At 39.8% G+C, this 22,229-nt stretch overlaps 1 protein-coding gene across 1 annotated transcript in view; it reads right to left on the bottom strand.

Annotated features, from left to right (window-relative positions):
• Nucleotides 1-22,229, bottom strand: part of MYO3B (myosin IIIB) — a 397,478-nt gene that overhangs the window by 174,894 nt on the left and 200,355 nt on the right. Inside the window, exon 22 of the mRNA XM_046659858.1 lies at nucleotides 20,523-20,652. Within this exon, the coding sequence (XP_046515814.1) occupies nucleotides 20,523-20,652 (130 nt within the window). The remainder of the gene's footprint in view (nucleotides 1-20,522; nucleotides 20,653-22,229) is intronic.

The raw sequence follows: 22,229 nt of genomic DNA, 5'->3' as shown, positions 1-22,229 counted from the left end.
TTTAAATATTTTATTTTTTCCTTTTTCTCCCCAAAGCCCCCTGGTACATAGTTGTGTATTCTTCGTTGTGGGTTCTTCTAGTTGTGGCATGTGGGACGCTGCCTCAGCGTGGTCTGATGAGCAGTGCCATGTCCGCGCCCAGGATTCAAACTAGCGAAACACTGGGCCGCCTGCAGCGGAGCACGCGAACTTAACCACTCGGCCACAGGGCCAGCCCCTCTTTCTCCATTTTTGTATCGATTTTTAATGGGCAGTTGCCTGCCATCTTAAGAAATTTCTGCATAATTAACACTTCCAGACTATCTGTTTGAAGGAAGCCAAACCAATGTTTTCGCTGATTTCTTTCTTTTTCATTTAGAATGTGAACTACAGCTTCAAAGATTAGTGACCCAGAGAATTCAAAATTGTAGAGCTGAGGAAAAATAACTCCTTTCCTCCTTAAGCTTTAAAACTCACAAACGGGATGTCAGTCCAGCAAACAACTGTACGAATCACCAGACTGTTTCAAGGAGGTAACTAGGCTTCCCTGTCCTAACATGGTCAATAGTGGAGCTGAGGCTCTCTGTTTCCCGCATTTTATTGCCACATTAGTGGAAGTTGCCAGTTCAGTCTATCTTAATGACAAGAATCTGCCCTTTGATAGAGCCAGGTTAAAAAAGCTCTGGATATTGTCTACCTTTTCCACATTTTTTGGTGGATTTTGCTTGGAAATAACATGGCTACCAAATGACATGATATATGTTCACAAAAGTACTGGGGCCTAGATGGTAGATATTTATCCAAGAATACTTTATCAATTCTGAAAAAAAAGAAATCCACACACACATAACTGCCAGCACTCAGTTGTCACTGACATGTGAGAATCGCTTATTCTAATCTCAGAGCAACATTCAGATGCAGCAGAGCAGTTTTTAGTGCAACCAAGGCTAGACCTGGACAAAACTGTAATTTAGGCAAAGGACACATTCAAGTTCCTTCACACCCCTTTTCACATTCCTCTCTCCACTTCTGAAGGTGCAACGTGGCTTTAATGCTGTGTCTCCTCCCTACCCGGACAACCAACTCCCCCTCCTTCCTTGTCCCATCCTTGAACTTTCCCAGGCAGTACAGACCTCCTCCATATTCCCATCAAACCTCCCCTATGTTCCAAACCTTCAGGTTACTGTTCTCCTCTGACAACTAATCCAGGTCTAATTTATTAATGGATGGATAAACATATTACTTCACTCAAGTGAAATGTCTACATGGTATGGAAAGCTTTCTAGAAACAAAACATCTATGAAATGATTCTATTGATGGAAATGTTGGGTACCGGTAGACCATCTAGTGTCTGGGTATGAGGGAGAGTTTTGAAATAGATGTCCAAGTTATTTGTACTTTGAAATAATACATTAAACACCCTCAATGGTTCTCACAAAGATAAATAAACTACACTTCTTTGTCTCAAAGAGAGGACAGCATAGAGAAGCTCTTGGGGAAAGGAAAAAGATTGATATATAAACAATTCACTACATTTACAGTGAAAGCGTTATAATATACCTAACTAAAGTGACATGAGAGGACAGAAGACTGAGGTTTCTTGGGAGAATGGGAAAAAAATGGAAGAGTAGGCAACAAATGAGCTAGGCCTCGAAGAATGAATAGTAGTTTGACAGGAAAGGGAGAGGATTCTATCTGGAAGATGTAGACTATTAAGCTAGAAGAGAAATCTTAAAGAATTCCAGAGAGCTTATAAGGCAAACTCCCAAGAGGCTTCTCACTTTTAAATTAGATATTAATAATAGCATAAAAATATTTATTATTTTATCCTTACAAGCATAAAAACAAGTTACCTTCCATTGCCTATCAATGAAAATACTTACTAACTATGAAAAAAATCTTTGCAGGGAGAAAATATGGAGAAGGCAGGCCTTATTAAGGTATCATAAGTCACTGGTGGGACCATGGACAAAAGCTTTGCTATTTTGCTCTTTCAGATACTTCAGACAGAGTAGTCATCGCATGTGTGACCAAAGATGGATAGTTTGGATACAAGCGACTACATACCCATTAGTACAAGTGCTAATAAAGCCAAAGTCTTGAGTAAAATCTCGTATGGGTCAGATAGTTGCACACAGAAAAATGACATTTCATGATTTAAGACTAGAATCCTAAATAAAATGCCCAGGCAGGAGAGAATAAATTGACTACTGCAGATAAAAAGTGCCTCCCTAGAAGCTCTGCTCAACACAGTTTATCTATTGATTGTGGGTCAGTTAAATGATTTCCCTGTGTGAAGCACAATATTATGTTTCCTTGTGTTTTCAATTAAGACTGAGAAAACCACACAGGGCTTCAGAAAACAAGATACTATTAACTTTCCATTGTGCAGAATGATGACTGAGTGCTTGGCACTGTGAATGCTTCTTTGGTTATTCTTCTTGAGCATGGAAGCAATGAAAAGGATGCTAGACTCGAAACTGAGAAACTGGATTCTTATCCCAGGCCTGCCATTGACTTTAGATCACTTTTGCTCTCTATGACTCACTTGTATTATAGCATTCTGCCACGGCACCCATGGCACCCTTTGTGATTATACAGCTTCATCTAGATTAATACCAGGCAATGTTGTGGAAGAGGGGTGGAATCCTTTGTGAGAGGGAACTACAAAGAACAGTGTAACGTCCAGCTGGTGCCAAAAAAAGATTGTGTGACATCTGTGGCCAGGACATGTGAAAACTTTACCTAGGCTGTAAATTAGAGAGCTGGTCAGGGCAGTAAACACTATTGTTCACAAGGCAACATCAGAGAAAATATTTGCAAAAGGTACAACTGATAAAGGATTGATCCAAAATACAAAAACTCAACAATAAGAAAACAAACAACCCAATTAAAAAATGGGCCAAAGACCTTAACAGACACCTCACCAAAGAAGATACACAGATTGCAAGTAAGCATATGAAAAGATGCTCCACATCAACAGGGAAATACAAATTAAAACAATGAGATACCATTATACATCTATTAGAATGGCCAAAATCCAGAATATTGACATCAAATGATGGTGAAGATGTGGGGCAACAGGAATTCTCACTCATTGACAGTGGGAATGCAAAATAGTGCAGCCACTTTGGAAGACAGTTTGGTGGTTTCTTATAAAATTAAACATACTCTTCCCATACAACCCAGCTATCCCGCTCCTTGGTATTTTCTCAAAGGACTTGAAAATTTATGCCCACACAAAAAACTATTGCCAAAAATTGGAAGCAACCAAGATGTCTTTCAGTGGGTAAATGGATAAATAAACCAAGGTGTGTCAGACAACAGAATATTATTCAGTGCTAAAAAGAAATGAGCTATCAAGTCATAAAAAGACATGGAAGAACCTCAGTTCTTCCAAGTGAAAGAAGCCAATCTGAAAAGGCTACATACTGTATAATTTCAGTTATATGACATTCTGAAAAGGCAAAACTATGGAGACAATAAAAAAATCAAGGGTGGTGTGGGGAGATGAATAGGCAGAGAACAAAGGATGTTTAGGGCAGTGAAAATACTGTGTGATACCATAATGATCGTACGTATGTCCAAACCCACAGAATGTACAACACCAAGAGTGAACTCTCAGGTAAACTATATGGACTTCAGGTGATAATGATGTGTCAATGTAGGTTCATCAGTTGTAACAAATGTACCACTCTGGTTGGGGATATTAATGATGAGGGAGTCTATGCATGTGTCGGGGAGGCTAATACATGGGAAATCTCTGTACTTTCCTGTCAATTTTGTTGTGAACCTAGAACTGCTCGAAAAAAATTCTTTTTTTTTTTTAAAGCAATATCATGTTGAACAACAAGCAAGTAAGAGTAACAGTGGATCAGTAGATGCAAATTGGAGTCAAAAAGGTTGAGCAGTGTTGGGCTTCCATCCAGCTCTGTAATTCTATCTATAGTTATAAAATACATCTTAAGAGACCCCTTAGGTAGTGGGAAATAAGAAAGAACATCATAAAGAACATAAAACTAACGTCTGCAAGATGTACTTTTTCTGAGCAGTTTGGTAGGCAACAGAAGCGGGAGGGAGTGTGGCTTAGATAAATGGAGGAAGCTGAAATAATGGTTACCCAGGTCTGGATATTTAATTTGCCAATGCTCTCTTCACCACTGATCACCATGAGCAACTAGCAATGACTCTCTTTCTGTGGTCTCTTTTCAGTTACTCCTTCTTCACTTTACTATTGTGGCTAAAGTGAGCTTATTTAGATCTCTAATTTTTCTGTCACTCTTATTCCTTAGCACATGAGAGAGGGGAAAAAGGTATAGTTTTTCCTTTCTCCCTGCAATGTTTTTAAGATTAAGGAATTCAAGGTGCTTGTCTTCAACATCTTCATAATATATATTCTCCTAGTAAAAAATTATGCTTCTTTCAGTTTGCATATTAACAAATACCAGCCATTTTGAAAAACTGGGTGCTAATATGAATGTAATCATCACTTATATAAATCTTTTTTCTACTGAGTCTCTGAAAGCATTCAAGGTTAACTTTTGATCTTTAGGTATCCAAGTCTAATTTTCACATTTACCAATTATTTCACTTTATTTCAAGAAATGACTACTAAAGGAGCTAGATCACCTAGCTCCCTTACTAAAGGACCTAGTCTGAACATCGATGTGTGTCTTTGAGAAAAACTTACAGCAGCTTAAGAAACTAGAAAATAAGGAGAGCATACTGAGAAAGGAACGCTCTTTAGGAAACAAAACTTGCAACATGCCTAATCAACCAGCATTATCCATATCTAAGCTACACTGCCACAGGCTTTCTGGACGCCCACACACCCACATTTCTCTCTCCCTCACATACACACACACATATGTGATTTTTGTTTGTTTGTTTTTAGCAATTCATAAAATAGCAGTGCCCAGAAAGCCTCTTCCAGTGAACATTATGTATCATGGTATTGAAGAATGACGTTAAAGTAAGTTTTATTTCTTAAGTACAGGCATTGATTTTTGAGACCCTGGTTTTATGGAGCTGATACAGCATGCAGAATAACCATTTGATATCAAAAAATTTCTAAATTAAAGTCTCATGCTACAGACTTGGGATGCAACTAATTACTGATTTTTTATGTGTGTGAGGAAGATAGACCCTGAGCTAACATCTGTTGCCAATCTTCCTCTTTTCACTTGATGAAGATTCGCCCTGAGCTAACATCTGTGCCCATCTTCTTCTATTTTGTCTGTGGGATGCCGTCAGAGCGTGGCTTGATAAGTGGTGTGTATACGTCTGCGCCCAGGATCCGAACCTGTGAACCCTGGGCCACGGAAGCAGAGTGCACAAACTTAACCACTATGCCACCAGGCCAGCCCCCTGATTTTTTTTTTAAAGAATAGAACCTACTGAGAATAAAGGGCAACAAAAAAAGATTATTTCTCTGAAGAAGGAACTCTAAAAGCAATACTACTCTATGCTAATTCTAGAGGCTGGAGCTAGTCAGTGCACTTGTGTTTGAGTCTCTTCAAGTCAATGTAAATATTCTCTCTTATATTGGTATTTATCTTTAGAAATGACTTGATTCCTCATAAGGGTTACAAGCTCTTTGAAGTAGCACTAATTATTTCCACTCTCAATCATTAATTCAAAAATATTCCTTCACTACCTGCTATATAAGACTTCTAAAGTGCCCCACACATAGTAACTGCTAAAAAAAAAAAAAGTTTATTGAAGATGTTCCAATGTATCAGAACATTTTAGATGTTTAGATCCTTGCCTTCTAGAGATGGATCTCTTGGCAAATATCAATATCACAGATTCTTCTTTCAGTTATCCAAGAAAACTATGGCTCATTATCCCAAGGAGATAAGCAATTGACTGTGAACCATTTGCAGAATCAGTGTAGCACCATGGATGAGTAATAAACCTGAATGAAACAGACTTATGGTTTAAATGTTCCTAGAGAATGTCTCATCAAAGCCAAAGATATTCCTTAATGGAACACTGAAAGCTACCCATGAATCTAATTAACACTTTGTCCTGTGACTCCTCATTGGAGTCTAAACTCCATGAGGGCAGGCACCGAATCTATTCTATTTAGTATTCTATACCTAGTGCTTAGCACAATATGCCTAGCACAGAGTAAGCACTCAATAAATATACGTGAATGAATGAGTCAATAAATATATTGTGTAGCATTAAAATTTATTTAACATGACATGCAACACCCTCCAAGAACAGGCCTCAGCTCATCTCACTTCCTTCCACTTACCCTGAACTTTTTGCTGGTCTCTGGCCATGCAATTCTCTCTTAATATTTCAGACTCTTTGCTCAAACTATTTGAGGCCTGCATTGCAGAGGTGAAGTGGTTAAGACTGTGAGTTCTGGGGTCAAACCACTTAGGTGTTGTCCTTAGCTCTGTCACTTACTTGTTAGGAGGGCTTGAACGAGTTCCTCGCCTTCTTAGTATCTGGGTTTCATCATCCAGAGGGCTGGATGAATGTTTACTGAGCTTTGGGAACAAAGGCTTCCTGTTAAATTTATAGTTAACAGAGTTTCAGTGCTGAGTGGAGATGCAGATGTTGCTGGTATAGGGGATTTGACTGGAGCCACGTGGAACCCTTAGAGGTCCTGGCTGGCCAAAGAATTTTAGTTTAAGTTAAATCACTTGACTCAGCATAGTAACAATCTCTTGAGCATATATATAGAGATTTACAAAAATATTATTAATTAAGGGGCTGGCCCCGTGGCCGAGTGGTTAAGTTCGCGCGCTCCGCTGCAGGCGGCCCAGTGTTTCGTCGGTTCGAATCCTGGGCGCGGACATGGCACTGCTCGTCAGACCACGCTGAGGCAGCGTCCCACATGCTACAACTAGAGGAACCCACAACGAAGAATACACAACTATGTCCCGGGGGGCTTTGGGGAGAAAAAGGAAAAAATAAAATCTTTAAAAAAAAAAAAAAAAAAAAAAAAAATTATTAATTAAGGGATCCAGTTAATCAGAGTTTTACAGAATATCCAATTTTCTATTTCCTAGAGCCTCATTAAATGTTGGGTTGGATAACTAGAAAATAAAGTAAATAAACTGAGGATTTAAGATTTCGGAGTTTATTTTATTCTTTCCTATTTATCTTCTTAAGGTATTATTTTAAAACACAGAAATCACAAACTCTCAATAGAAAGAAAGAGAAAAAGAGAGAATCTATAGTACTGTATAATATTATCTACTGTCTTTCAAAAAAATCATCAATGATAAGGAAATAAATGTAGAAAAATTCACTTATTTTGCCCTATATTTGTCACTCTGCTTCAGATCAGAAAAGAGTTAATAATACTTAAATACTAACATTTATTGAATGTTTACAATGTAGTAGATACTGTACTAAGTGTGTGAAATGAGTTATTTAATATGAAAACCCTGTGAGCTGTGTCCCCAATCCACAAAAAAAGGAAACTGAGGCAAAGAGTATTCAAGTCTCTCGTCCAAGGTCAGAAATCAGCAGTGCAGAGTACTGAGCAGAAATGCTGAGAGAGCCTATCAACTGGGATGGCCTGATTAAAGATTTTGTGGTCCTTTCAGCATTTTTGATCATATTCAAGATAGACCACTGAGTAACTGATGAGATTGCTGTCTGGCCAAACTGACTGAACCCAACTGATTTTAGATGATGTGTGGATTTCTTCGTCATCTACACACCAAACCAGGTCAACCACATGGTGATCCCACTGATTACCCAGAAACCACTATTGTGGCTAAGGCAAACCTAATAACCTGGAAAACAGTTGATTTGGTTTTTGTGTAACTTGAACTGCCCTCGTGAAATGCAAAGAATGGAACCACTCTACTAAATTCGAACCTTTATAAAATCTTAGCGGTCTTCTCTCCCACTTTCAACTCTCAAGTTCAGTTGAGTGGCATTTTATTCAGTTTCCTGATATCTCACATGTGCAAGACAGTAAAGTTCACAATTGTCACTCCCCACAGCTGTGGTTTACAGCGTCTCTTCACACACAACATGCTGGCACCAGAGCAAAATTATTAACTTTTATATGCTTCTAACATATGGACCAGACTGTCAGAAGCTGGTCTTGTGTTCTAAAGAGAAAAATACAGTTTCTATTAACATGACCCAAATTCCTAAAAGAAAATTTTAAGTTGTGATCCATCTCTAAGTAGGGAGATTATAATTATAATTATAATTATAATGGCTTTGTTTCTAATTCATTTGATTTGAAGCGCCTGGAGTTATCTTTTACTAAGGGGAGTGGGGGAAATGACCTGAAAGCCCCAATATAAAGAGATTGTATAGTGGGATGAATTAATAAACTGTAAATGGCCTTGAGACTTTTTCTCCAATATGAGCTACGAAATAAAAGCAAAGAACCTTTCATCTTAAATGGGAACATATTTCTTTCCCATGAATGAGTATGATGCTGTCTGAGAGAAGCAGAATTTATTTTTCTTGCATTTCTGACCATTCAAAAAATCAAAGTTGTCCTATTTTCCATACTTGACATGATCATTAAATAAATAAAACTAAATGGCTCTAAATTGAACTGCCACTTAAAAACAAAATGTACATTCACTGTCACATTTAGGAGCCATGAAAGACTAAACTGTGTTGGGGAAAGACGATCTGATTTGCAAAAGATATTAACTATCCCAATATTAGAGTCATCATCAAACTCATCATTGAAGCTTATTTTAGTTTTTCTTTTTCAAGGACGTAGCAACAATATGGTCCCTAGAGCTGGGAAATCCTGAGGGACTATTGGAAATGAATTTAAGATCCACACTGAAAGGCTGCCCTGGAAGCAAAGACTTGGGGGAAAAGTTCTCTGATCAGCACTGCCTCAGTGGGTCCCACCTGACTCTTGACTCTCAAGATGCTTTTCACAAAAAGCATCTTACTGGTTTCAGAAGCCCTAAACATAAGAGCAATCTCTTGGTATTTCTGCAGTAAAGATACCCACTAGATTTTCATAATCAGTTTTCCCCATACTTTTTGACCCTAGAACTCTCTTATTCACCTCATACCACTTCACATCCCACAAACCTAGTATTTCATGAAACACACTCTGGAAAACACTACTCTTGAAACTGATAATATGGGACCTTTCTATCTCTGCAAAGAGAGTCAGAAGAACTTTTAAAAAGCTTGTGCTAGAACTCTGCAAATCCAGAACAGTGACTTCTCTCACACACTGGGTAAAAGTCTGAAGTCAAGTCTACATGCAATAAAATACTATTTTATGAAGAAACAAGAATTTATTTTCTTTAGGAGGACCAGCAAGAAGAGCTCTTTCACATTTCTGCACTTCTCTTTGAGAGCAGGAATGAGGCCCTTCTGTGGCCAGGGCAGTGATTCTCTATAGCCATGCTATTCAATATGGTGCCTCCTGAGCACATGAAATGTGGCCTAGTCCAAATTAAGACATGCCATAAGTATAAAATATACACCAGATTTTGGAGACTTAGTACAAGAAAAAGTTAAAATAAGTAAAATGAGATAAAAATTATCTCATTAATAATTTTATAGTGATTATATGTTGAATAATATTTTTGACATATTGAGTAAAAATATATTATTAAAATTAATTTCACCTATACTATAGACAAAATGTTACCCAGCCCCTCAAATTCATATGTTAAATCCTAACCCCCAATGTAATGGTATTTGGTGGTGGGGCCTTTGGGAGGTGATTTGGAGCCCTCACTAACGGGATCAGTGCCCTTACAAAACAGGCACCGGAGAGCTCCCTTGTCCTTTCCACCATGTGAAGACAGTGAAAAGATGACCATCTGTGAAATAGGAACTGGGCTCTCACCAGACACCAAATCTGCCAGTGCCTTGAGCTTGGACTTTCCAGCCTCCAGAACTGTGAGAAATAAATTTCTGTTGTTTATAAGCCACTCAGTCTGTGGTATTTTGTTATAGCAGTCTGAATGGACTAAGACAGCCTGCTTCTTTTTATTTTTTTAAATGTCGCTAATAGAACATTTTGCATCACACTGGACAGCATGGTTCTATAGACCAATGGACAAAAGAGAGCCCAGCGAAGCCTTTCAAATCACAGCACTCTAGACCAAAGGTTTGGGCTAGAGATTATTAGGGTTTGGTCTGTTTGACCTTAAGGTTCCTTCTAACCCAGGGGCTCTTCTCCATGCAAATCCCTCACTTAGAAGATTGGAAACTGGTTCAGAGAATTGAATTAAACTTGCCAGTTGCAAAGTACCAATCCAGGTCCATCTCAGCCTGTCTCCTGAATTACAGTCCAGGGCTCTTTATTCCACTGCAGCTGATGGAGTAGAAGAAATTGCAGGTAGAACTTTAAAAAGGAAAGAAAAATATAAGCTGCTTACATTTGAACAAGAAGAAAACAGCACTTGGAGAATAAAAATTCAAAACCTAAGGTATTCAGGGATAGGAAAAAAAAACAAATAAGAATTTCAAGAGATGTTCCCTTACCCCAACAACCACATCACACACACACATTTTGTCCTCAACAAGCCTAACAAAGAAAATCAAAGATTCTTCTAGACAAGGGCTGAAAAACATTCACAAAGGGAGAGGCAGGAAGGTAGGAAGTTTCTCCTGGGGCTGTGCAGCTGTTGTCAGGACCCTCAACCCCCTCCTCTAGCCTGTCAAAGGGCAGAAGAGGATGCCATCCCTCAGGGAACCTCAAAGAGGCAGAGAGGCCTCTCAACTGGTCCTCCTGACCGGCTGTGGCAGTAATGCAAGACAGCATGGCCACACCTGCACCCGGAGCCCCCAGGGTGGCCACATTTGCGAGCAAGTGCGTGGATCTTGTGCTTCCTGGCACAGTCTGTACTTTAATCATATGTGTGCTATTTGCTTCTGGGAGAGCCCCAACCCTGCCCACTACACCCCAGGAAGGGGTCTGACAATCAATTTCAGATGACACATGTAACTGCAATTACATCTGTGCTTCTCTGGCACCTGAGTCCTAATAGGGCTTCACCGTTGTTCCTCTAGATTCAGAATATTGAGTTCTAAACGGAGCTTCTTCTCTCTGAATTTCACAACTTGTTAAAATAATCTCAGACCCTGACGGGCTTCCACTTAGCACCGTAAATCATAGGATGATCCACATTTCTGATGTGCTTCAAGTGCTTTCAGGACTGCCAGGAAATTCCCTTCACAGATCACACTCTCTGCCTGGACAGACTCTACTGAACACCTATGTGCCAGTACCTAGGTCTCTAGGAGCTGGAAAGAAAAGCCAACTAAATGGACAAAATCATATCCTCATGGAACTTACAATCTAATGGTGCCACCCAACCAGACCGAAAACTTCCTGGAGGAGGTGATGCTAGGGCTGAGTTCTGGAGGGAAAAAAATGGATTAAAAGGCAAAGGAGGGGCCGGCCCAGTGGTGCAGTGGTTAAGTGCGCACGTTCCACTTCGGCGGCCCAGGGTTCGCCCCTTCGGATCCCGGGTGTGGACATGGCACTGCTTGGCAAGCCATGCTGTGGAAGGCGTCCCACATATAAAGTAGAGGAAGATGGGCATGGATGTTGGCTCAGGGCCAGTCTTCCTCAGCAAAAAGAGGAGGATTGATGCAGATGTCAGCTCAGGGCTGATCTTCCTCAAAAAAAAAAAAAGGCAGAGGAGAGGAGAGGCAGGGATGGAGGATGTGGTGATGAGGGTAGGGGACAGTAGTAACTCCAGAAAGCAGAATTAGCATGGATAATGGAATGGAGCTGTAAAGTATTACAAACAGTCCTAACTGGATGTTCTGTATATAAATGAAAAATAAGACATGGTCCCTGTTCTCATGGAGTTTACAATCTTGTCAGGTAGACAAGATGGTTGCATGAGACAGAACTGCACAGCTGGGTAGAAAAAAGTACTCAACTGCACAGCTCTGATTGTTGGAGATGAGGAACCCATGTAATTAACATTTCCTATTTCCATTATTCATGAGTGAAGTCATTTGCCCTATTCCGGAAACAAGACTCTGTTTCTCCCCTACTCCAGGCAGTGCTGAGGGGAATCACCAGCTAGTGATGAAAACTGCCAGCTTCCCAGGGTCACAATTGCAGAAAAGTTTGTAGTTCTTTGCTTGTGCATGAAATCAGCATATTGAGGTATCTTAGTTCATGGGGGATAAGCAAGAATCAGTTCCACTTTTTCCTGTAACATCCCCTACTCATGCTGATCTATCTTTCAGTGAGGATGGCAGCTCCCTTAACCATATTTTCACCCTATTTCATAGATTTTCAGATAATTTTGTTATTAAAGATTGCGTTGGTTTTAAAGGTTCATTCGTATTTATTTTTAACCTTCAATATCATGTCAATTCAAAGCTCTTTTTTCCCTTCTCCCTTTCCCTCCAGGCTGAATTAATGACTTCCATGGCTTGGCGGAGTCTTCTTTTACATACCTCCTCTCTAGGCTAGCTCCTCTGGTGTAGGAGGAAGGAAGAAGGAAAGGAGACAGGGCAGAGCCCTCTTTTCCTCACTGGGTAAGGCGGCAAACTCTCTTTGGCTGGTAACAATGGTCTCTGGGCTTTATGGGGAAAGGTGATAGCCCACATATGCCCTGTAGGTAAGGGGACTCATATTGAGAAGCTCCCTCAGCTCTTAGTGATCTGTTATAGACTCAGTAGTACCTGCTAAAAATTAACATGTTTAAGTTCTAACCCCCAGTACCTCAGAATGTGACTGAATTTGGAGATATGACCCTTAAAAGGTGATTATGGTCAAATGAGGTCATATGAGTTGGCCCTAATCCAATATGACTGGTGTCCCTATAAGAAGAGGTGATCAGGATACAGATAATATACACACAGACCAAAGGGCAACCATGTGAGGAAACTGAGAAGGTAGCCATCTGGAAGCCAAGGAGAGAGGCCTCAGAAGAAATCAAACCTGCTAATACCTTGATCTTGGATGACTAGCCTCCAGAAGTGTGAGAAAATAAATTTCTCTTGTTTAAGCCACTTGTTATGGCAGCCCTAGCAAACTAATACAGAGCCTTAGATTGGGAATCAAGACTTGGAATTTAGCTTTAGTTTATACACTGCAAGCGTTACTGAGTTATTTAACAAATATTTATTGAGGACTTACTATGCACTGGGCACTGCTCTGGGTCCCAGAAATACTGTCATAAGTAAACAGGAACAATTAGGGCTCTGCTCTCAAGGAGCTTACAGGCTAGCATGTGAGGTAGGGGGAGGGGAGAAGGAATGGAGATAGACAGGATAATGTCAGCTCCTGATGGAGCGAGTTAAACAGGGTGATGTAATCAGTGAGTGGTGAAGTGTGGGGCTACTTTCTACTGGGGGGACAGAGAAGGACTCTCTTTGGAGGTGACATTTAAACTGGATTCTGGATCACAAGATGGAGATAGCCCTGTAAAGATATGGAGAAAGAATGCTTCAGGCAGAGTGAGCAGCTGGTGCAGAGTCAGAAAAAGGCTTGGAATATCTGAGGAACAGAATAAAGACAGAAAGTGAAGGGTAAAGTTTAAGAAGATGGGGACAGAGGCAGTCAGGGACAGGTCATGCAAGACTTTGTAGAAAAAGAAAGGAGTTTAGATTTTATTCTAGGTGTGATGAATGGCCATTGGAGGCTTTAAGCAGGGGTGTGACATGATCGGATTTACATTTTTACAACGACTGCAGTTTAGGTGTTAGGCTGTGTGAGGAAAGAGTAGAAACAGTCTACTTAGGATGTCAGGTGAGAGATGCTGTAGATGCATCACCCTGCTCTCTGCCTTCATCTTCACATGGCGTTCTCACTGTCTGTGTCTTTGTGTCCAAATTTCCCTCTTTCATAAGCACACCAGTCGTACTGGATTACTTGATGACTTCATTTTACCTTGATTACCTCTGTAAAGAACTATTTCCAAATAAGGTCACATTCTGAGAAACTGGAGGTTAGGACTTCAACGTATCTTTTTTGGGGGGGGACACAATTCAACACATAAGAAGGAGTCAAAAAGATGGAAGATGCTATGTTGATATGAATGATCACATTAAGAGGAATAAACAGATGTTGCAGAAGAGAGGAGGAATAATTGCAGGATCAAAGACCTCATGAAGGTGGGAGGGGAAGGAATGAAGGAGATAAGTGGAGAGCTGGCCTTTCCTAAGAGGAGGAATAGTATAGTAATTTAGATTAGAAGGAAGACAGAAAATGGGAACAGATGCAGGTGGATGGGTAGATTTGGTTCATCCATCTATTTATTTATTCAGGAAATATATATTGAGTGCCTACTATATGCCAGGTATTATTGAAGGCTTTGAGGATACAGGAATAGACAAACCACAAAAATCCCTGATGTCTTGGAACTTACATTATAGTCGAGGGAGACAGACAATAAACAAAAATATAAGTAAAGAGTACACAGAATGTAAGGTCATGATAAGTACTAAGGAGAAAAATAAAACAGGAAATGGGAATATCAAATATTGAGTAGGTTGAAATTTTAACTAGAATAGCCAGGAAAAGTAGATTTTGAGAAAAGACCTGAAGAAAGTGAAGAAGCTAGCCATGGGTATGTCTTGGGGAAAAATGTTCCAGATAGAGGGAATAGTAAGTGCAAGGACACCTACATAAAACCTATAGCTAACATCATACTTAATGGTGAAAGAGTAAATGCTTTTCCCCCAAGAGCAGGAACAAAGCAAGAATGTCTCCTCTCACCACTTCTATTCAACATTATACTGGAAGTCCGAGCCAGTGCAATAAGGTAAGAAAAAGAAATAAATGGCATAAGATTGGAAAGAAAAACAAAAGGATTATTTACAGATGACATGCCTGTCTATGTAGAAAATCCCTAAAAATCTACAAAAACTAAAACAACCCAAAATTCCTAGAATTAACAAGTGAGTTTAGCAATGTTGTGAGAGACAAGGTCAATTCACAAAAATCAATAGTATTTCTATATACTAGCATTGAATAATTGAAAACCAACATAAAAAAATTTATATTAGTTCCAAAAATTGAAACACTTAGGTTTAAATCCAACACAACATGTACAGGCTCTGTATGCTAAAATCAAAATACTGATTAAAGAAATAGAAGAAGATCCAAATAAACAGGCATACTGTGTTAGTGGTTTGAAAGATTCAACATAGTAAAGATATCAATTCTTCCCAAATTGATCTATAGATATCATGCAATTCCAATCAAAATCCCAGCAGGATTTTTTATAGATATAGACAAGCTGCTTTTAAAATTTATATGGAAAGGCAAAGGAACTGAAATAGCCACAACAATTGTGAAAAAGAAGAATTAAGTTGGGGGAATCACACTACTTGATTTTAAAACTTACTATAAAGCTACAATAGTCAAGGCAGTGTGGTATTGGGGAAGAGTTAAATACACAGATCAATGAAACAGACCAATACAAATATCACCAATTGATTTTTGAAAAATGCTAAAGCAATTCAATGGAGAAGGGACAGTCTTTTTAATAAATGATTTAGGAACAACTGGACATACTCATGAAAAAAAACTGAACCTCACATCTTACACAAAAATTAACTCAAAATGGATGCTAGATCTGAATGTAGAATGTAAAAGTATTTATTGACTATCTATTCACACAGCTCCACAGACTCTTTGGGTGCATGCTGGTTCTCCCTAGTCAGTCTTCAACACCCTTGCTCAAGTTTTCCTTTCTCACTCTGAAGCTGTTCTCCAGGAGCCCACCCTGACCACCCACAGTGTTTCAGATCGGCATCAGGAGCCCACCCTCAGCTCAGCAGCCTGCCATCATTTATCCATCTTGTCCCCTGCCCCGTTTGCCCAGGGTCCTTTCGTCAAGTCCTATTCACTTAATCATCCCACTTCCACCTCCCTCTCCTTTCCAGTGCTGTAGACACTGGCGTAGAACTGGCCCCATTACTCCCAGACTGCTCAATTTTCTCTAGTCTCGTATTTAAAAAAAAAAAATCTCGACCAAGAGGACTTGCTTAGTTAAAAGAAGTCTTCCCCTATGTTGGCCCATGATCTGTCCATGACTTTTCCTTCTATTTTTACTGGTATAGACATAGTGCTTATATTGCTGCCAATTATTGATTTACATGCCTGTTCAGAATTTACATTTCTTGTGCATCCTTTTTATTTTTACAAGTTGGCACTATCTGTCCTTGACTATTCTGGCTGGATTTTCTTTTATTCCGTCTAGAAAGCATCTATGCATAGCACTATATCTAGACAGATGCTGAATATAGAATTATCTATTGACTGAAATATACTCTCAAAGTACATAGGAAGAAGCAGGCCTGTGTGTGAGGAAGAACTCATTCCCCAGGGCTCCCTGATGGGGTTGGCTCGTTAGACCCTCCATTTTAGGAGGAACTGAGCACTGTCCCTGTCTGTGACCCTGGAACTTTGTCACTTAGAGGCAGTTCATGCTACCAGACCCATTTGCTGAACTGCCAGGATGGAGAGGCAGCCTTAAGTAGAAAATGAAAACTCTTGAGAGATGGTTACCTAAAGGTATCCTCTTAAGAGCTTAATGCTGAACTCGAGAGGTCCAGAATCAGGAACAGACAATTAACAGCAAATATTTTAGCAGTGAAGGCATTATAGTGCTTTTCAGATATAATGTGGGGGCTCCTCTTGGCCCCCTCCCCATCCAAATAAAAAGAGGAGCCAGTGGAAGTCAAGATAGAGAGACTTGACTGTTGGTTTTCACTCCACTTCAAATTCCAAGGGAGAGACCTGAGACTTCTCGGACAGAAGGCAACAATGGAGACAAAACTCAGTTCTAGATTCTGAAGCAAATCCAGACTTAGGGGCTCAGAGAACGTTCTCTCTGGTGCTACTCTTGTTTTTTCTAGTTTCTCCCAAGTTCCTAACTCCTTTAAAACCGCAAACTACTATTTGGAAATCAGAATTCATATTTAAAGACAGAAACGGATTTTTCAAGTTTCTTTTGAAACCTCCTCTTCTCTTTCCTCCCCTGAGTCTTTTGAACTTTTCTCTAGTTTACTGGTAGCAAGTAGAACATTCCCCAAACAGGAAAACATGCAATGAAACCTTGTTGTAACGTCCATCCTTTTAATATTTTTCTACCTAGATCATTCAGTTTGACAAGTCCCAGCTGAAGGGTTAGAATGTAGTGTTGCTGCCACATCAAATTTTCACACAAAAAATCTTCAGAGAACTTATCAACAGGCAGGATTACAAAGAAAAGAAAAGAGATGTCTAAAGTGGCCCATCTACAGGCAAAGGAGTGGTACCATAAGCATGAAAGGGGAACAGAGAGAATGTGCATTGACTGCGGCTGCCTCTGTTTACCCGATTGTCACTGACTATCTTGGAATGAGTGTGTGCCCCTCAGGCCTAGGCATCTCCACAACCAGATCCAGCTGTGTACCAGCAGAAGGTAAGGGGGCTGCAGAAACCTGGGAGGAACCCTATCAGCTGATGACCCTGGGCCTCATGATTCCACTCCCTAGGTTTTTTAACATTTTCAGTATTTTGGGATGTACAACATGAACAGGAAGGTGGGTACAAGAAACAAGAAAACGTCAACTGGATTACTCTAATTTTATATTATGGTTTTATACAAACACACATACAGGTTAATTCTCTCAACCCTGCTGAGAGATTAAACCAAGGGCCAATAGTTCTGTTTGTTATCTGCTAGTGAAGGGATTGTTACCTGCCCAGCAGCCCAGAGAGGAGGCTGACTTAAAAGGACAGGAATGTCAGCTGGAAGCTCTCTGACGCCTGCGTTTGAAAGCAAAGGACAGCAGCAGTCTAGCTACAAGGAAACTTCAACTTAATGGACAGAAAATCTTAGATAAAGAAATTAAAGTTTTTCTTTGCATTTTAAGACATCTCTCTTTTTTGGAAAATAAAAGTATTATTGTGAAATAGAATGCACGTACAGAAATGTGTACAAAACATGAATGTAGAGCATAATAAATATTATAAAGCAAACATCCATGTACCACCACCAAGACCAGAAGCCAGAGCACTGCCAACATCCCATAGGGGTCTCTCTTCTCAAAAGTGAGGAGTCCAACACTGGACTTCTTTTTTAAATTTGGGGCTAACAGCCTCGTAGACTTACCAACTTTGACCTTTTTCTTTCCTCCCTGTAGTTCATCCTCCAAAAGAGGTTTGTAAAGTAATTGCTCACAATATCTATGCTCACTGAACTAGTGCTCGATTTAATTTTAATAAAACAATTATTTAAGGATTTGATGCAGGACAAAATAAAAATAAAAATGACAGAAAAAAAAAAAAGGGTTTCTCACGCACTGAAAATATCAGCATATCCTTTTCCAAAACGCTAGGATGTGTGAGACGTTGCTTCCAGCCAGAATGCTGAGATGCACAGGCACATCTCCCTTTGTCAGGGGCACATGCCTGAAACAAGTATTTGCAGTTTCAGCAAAAACAGCACCACCTACTTCTATTCAGTAAGGTTTTCCCACCTTCAAAGGCTGTAACAAAATAAAACCTAAAATATAGAATGTGAAGTTTTTAAAATTTAGAAGCTTAATTAATATTCTGCACTTCAGCATAGGATGTACAATCTCTTTAGAATTGAGGTTTGAGGGCAAATATTGTCATAAGGAGATAAATTAGCGCCAATTCTAGACAGAAAGTGAAAGTAAAAGGAAGTTCCACTTGCTTTAGGGCAAAGGCATATTATCCTTATCTTTATATCCCCTCTGCTGCGTAACCAGTGCCTTATTATTAGAAGCTATTTATAGATGTTTATTGATTAAAGGCATTTTTACATGAATAATTTCAGAAAAAGAAAATAGAATCATGCTTATTAGTTTTGATGTGTGTTCATGGCTTCTTAATTATACTCAAAATGTGGAGAAAATTAAGCTTAGGATTTCAAAAACAATTATTATTCATAGTAGACTCAGGAATGCAAGGAAGCTGTGAGAAAAACACATTTTTTTCTAGTCTTATTTTTCACTTTTGTTTCCTCCAGGTAGTGTGGAGCCCAGTTTCAGGGCAAGATTCAGAAAGAGTTACAAGACAGGAGAAAACTCAAAAAAAAAAAAAAAAAAAAAAGAAGCGAGGCTGTCTCTTTGTTCCCGTTCCTCCCTTGATTAGGCGATCAAGGGCAAACAGAAGGCTGGCTGCAGAGCCTGACTTCTTGCACAGTGCCACCTAGTGGCCCAGGATCTGAAATGGTTTTTATTTTGCCAAAGGTTGAAAAATTGGAAATTCCAAAGTTGTGAACAGATTTGATAAGTCGTTACTCATATTTATGGGAGAGTGTAAATACCAGCTGACAAGCCATTTGGATAGATTTCATTTCAAAGAGTGTGTCTCCTATCAATAATGGCCATGTCTTCACTTCTACACACAAGTCGCCTGACTAGTCTACACCTGAGTGGTGAGGCAGCATCCTCTCTGCCCACACCTGCCCACGCTTTCCCAGGAGTCGATAATAAATCAAATCTTGGCTGTGCCCAAAGGAAGTCTGGAAAGGAAGCTGGAGGTCAGCCTTCTGATGGGCAACCTACTATTTTTGTTTAAAGGAGCATGTTTAAAGAAAGTTAAGAACCTGGTCTTAACTTGCCTTCCAAGTTAAAATGAAGCTAAGGTTGTAGATTGTGGCTTTTTTCTTGGCCAAGCTTTTCATTCCTCTGCATGTTGCTAAAAATCAGACCTGGCAGGCACTCTCTTTTAGCATGCGAAGGCCCCATGCTAGACATCGGTGCCAATAATTTCAAGAGGGACGTGGGAAGAAAGAAAAGGAAATTACGAACAATGATAAAGAGGTTTCCCGCCTCCTTTCTTAAAAGCATACCCACAGCTGTTTCCAGACATTGCTCAAAAACATAAAGCCCTTGAGAGGAAAGCTGTGAGAAGACCAAGTTGTCTGCCTGGCCAAAGGCAGCAGAATCTCAGGTAATTCAAGAGTTGACTCAATTAGAACCTATCTGGCAAAACAGCAAAGATCAGGAAGTTCCATTTTTTGGCTGTAGTTTCCGGCTTCCTGGAATGAAAACTGACTCAGCAACTAAAGAGAAGTTGAATTTAAGTAGGCCAAGGCCATGTATGTAGGCCAATGATGGACCTGTTCCAAGTTGGTTAGGAGAGTGGCAGGGTAGGTCAACAAGTGGGTGGGAAAGTTGGACCAGGTGACTTCAAGATTGGATGACCTTTGATTCACTACACTCCCTTCACTTGGAATCATACATGAATAGAAATAATCTTCCCAATAGTTCTAGGTAAACTGAGACCACCTTAGAGTGTTTAGCATGAATTGATAACACATGGTTTTATAAATGAAAGAATGAAAAGAGGCAAACAGAGAAAATGAGAAGTCTAAGAGCTGATGTTATGCAAAGTGTGTATGTGCATGTGTTTATACACGTGTGTGTGTGTATACTCTGGTGCTGTGCAATTAAATTGCAAAAGAAACAATCACTTTCCTTTTCTTGAACTTAGTCAGATAGATCTCTACTCCTGCTTAAAATTCAAAATGTTAGCAATGCAGCCCTGGTAATACTGAGACACTAACCAGAAAACCCCAGCAAGGCATGTAGAAGCATGAGGCCCAGGGCTGTCAGGGGGTTCCAAGTACCTGTTTTGGTCAAAGGGATTGAGAAGAGTTGCTGAAGCAACTTGTTTTTCGACGTTCTCAGGACTACAACCACATCGGCAGGGAGAGTGTCTCTGTTTTTCTCAAGAACCCCAGAAGCATCATATAATACCTGCAACACGAATATCAAATCGCAAGTTAGCCAATACTGTCCATTGTTGGTGACACTGGCAGGTTGTCTGAGGTCAGTCATTAATCGACCTCCATATAGAATTCATCTTGACACAGCCATGCTTTTAAATCCAGACCACCAGATAAGGGGAAAAAATTGTAACTTTTGACAGGCCAGTTTATTTTAACTTCTTGTTCAGTTGAAGAAAAGAGTCATAGCAAAGCTATATCACATCAGAATAATTATGGAAATATACTGGACTCTCACTGTATGTGAAGCATCCATCCTATAAGGTAAATACTATTATCATCTCCATGTTACTGCTGCGTAAACAGACCTTAGAGAAAGGCTGAGTCCCTTGGTCACACATTTCACAAGTGGTAGGCATACATCAAAACCCAGGCAGTTTGGCTCCATGCTCATAACCACTGTACTCTCACTGCTTCCCAAGGTACTCATGGGACCTGAGTGAGTATTCAGAGATGCTGAGCGAGAAGTTCTCAGAACAGAGGGGTCAGAGAAATTTTAAGGAACACTCCAGAGAAATAAGATTAAGTGGCAAATGAATTCAGTAAAAGACACAGAGCCCAGAAAGAAAAGATCCTTTTTTCCATTAAAATCAAGAAAGGGGAAGAGGGAGAAAGAAGGAAGAAGAAGGGTGAGTAGGAAATAGGTATAAAAGGACAGAGAGATGGAAAGAGAGGTGAGAGGAAGAGGACCACAGGAATGGGAGGCAGAAGAGAAGACTGGGGGCAGGGATCGGGGAGATTCGATCCAGTTGAGATGTAGAGGAGATTACTATGCAGTCAGACATCAATGCTAAGGCAAATGAAGTATTTAAGGGTAAAAACTGGACTGCAACTTCTAACAAAGATCCAAAATAGATACCAGATACTATGTGGAGACAAAACCAATCCCCTTTTACTTGTATTAAAACTGCCTTTTAACCAACCTCCAGTCAAGCAAAATTAATTTCAATGTCATAATATGAACGTGAAAAATAATTCTGATAAGTCTTAAATCAACAAAATAATCCAAAATGCCTTTTATTGAACTCCCATCCATTTTCTGGACCGAGGACTTTAGCAGACCCCACCGGAACCAACTAGCCATAATTCAAATGGCACCTTTGACAGTTACTCAAGCAATGAGTTGTTGGCTACAGAACTAGAGAATTTCCTGAACCAGTCATTAATCTGCTTCAGGAACTTGAAATTGAGACTGAGGCATAATATATGAAAAGTGGAAATTTCAGTTAATGTTGTAAAAGCTTAACATCTGCATAATGAAGTGAAATTTTTTTCCCTTTTCATCTAGACATTTTTGGTGCCCTGTAGACATATACTTAAAGTGCTAAAAATTAAGCCCCACTGTGATATTAACCCTTCTCCATTACCTACACATTTCCAAATGACTTTCAAATGTGAACATTCACTGCTAAACACTGCAAACGCTATAATATGTTTTCTCTCTGGAGAGCTGTCACATCTAGGCCAAATCTCAGGTGAGAAGCAGATGGCAGCTCTGCGGGCCACCCCAGTGAGAAATTGCTTCTTTGCCAGGGGCAACTTTCTGTG

The sequence above is a fragment of the Equus quagga genome, chromosome 4 (genome assembly GCF_021613505.1).
Source record: "Equus quagga isolate Etosha38 chromosome 4, UCLA_HA_Equagga_1.0, whole genome shotgun sequence".
NCBI lineage: Eukaryota > Metazoa > Chordata > Mammalia > Perissodactyla > Equidae > Equus > Equus quagga.
Note: the sequence above shows the minus strand (reverse complement) of the source record. Positions and strands in the feature narration are given on the sequence as shown.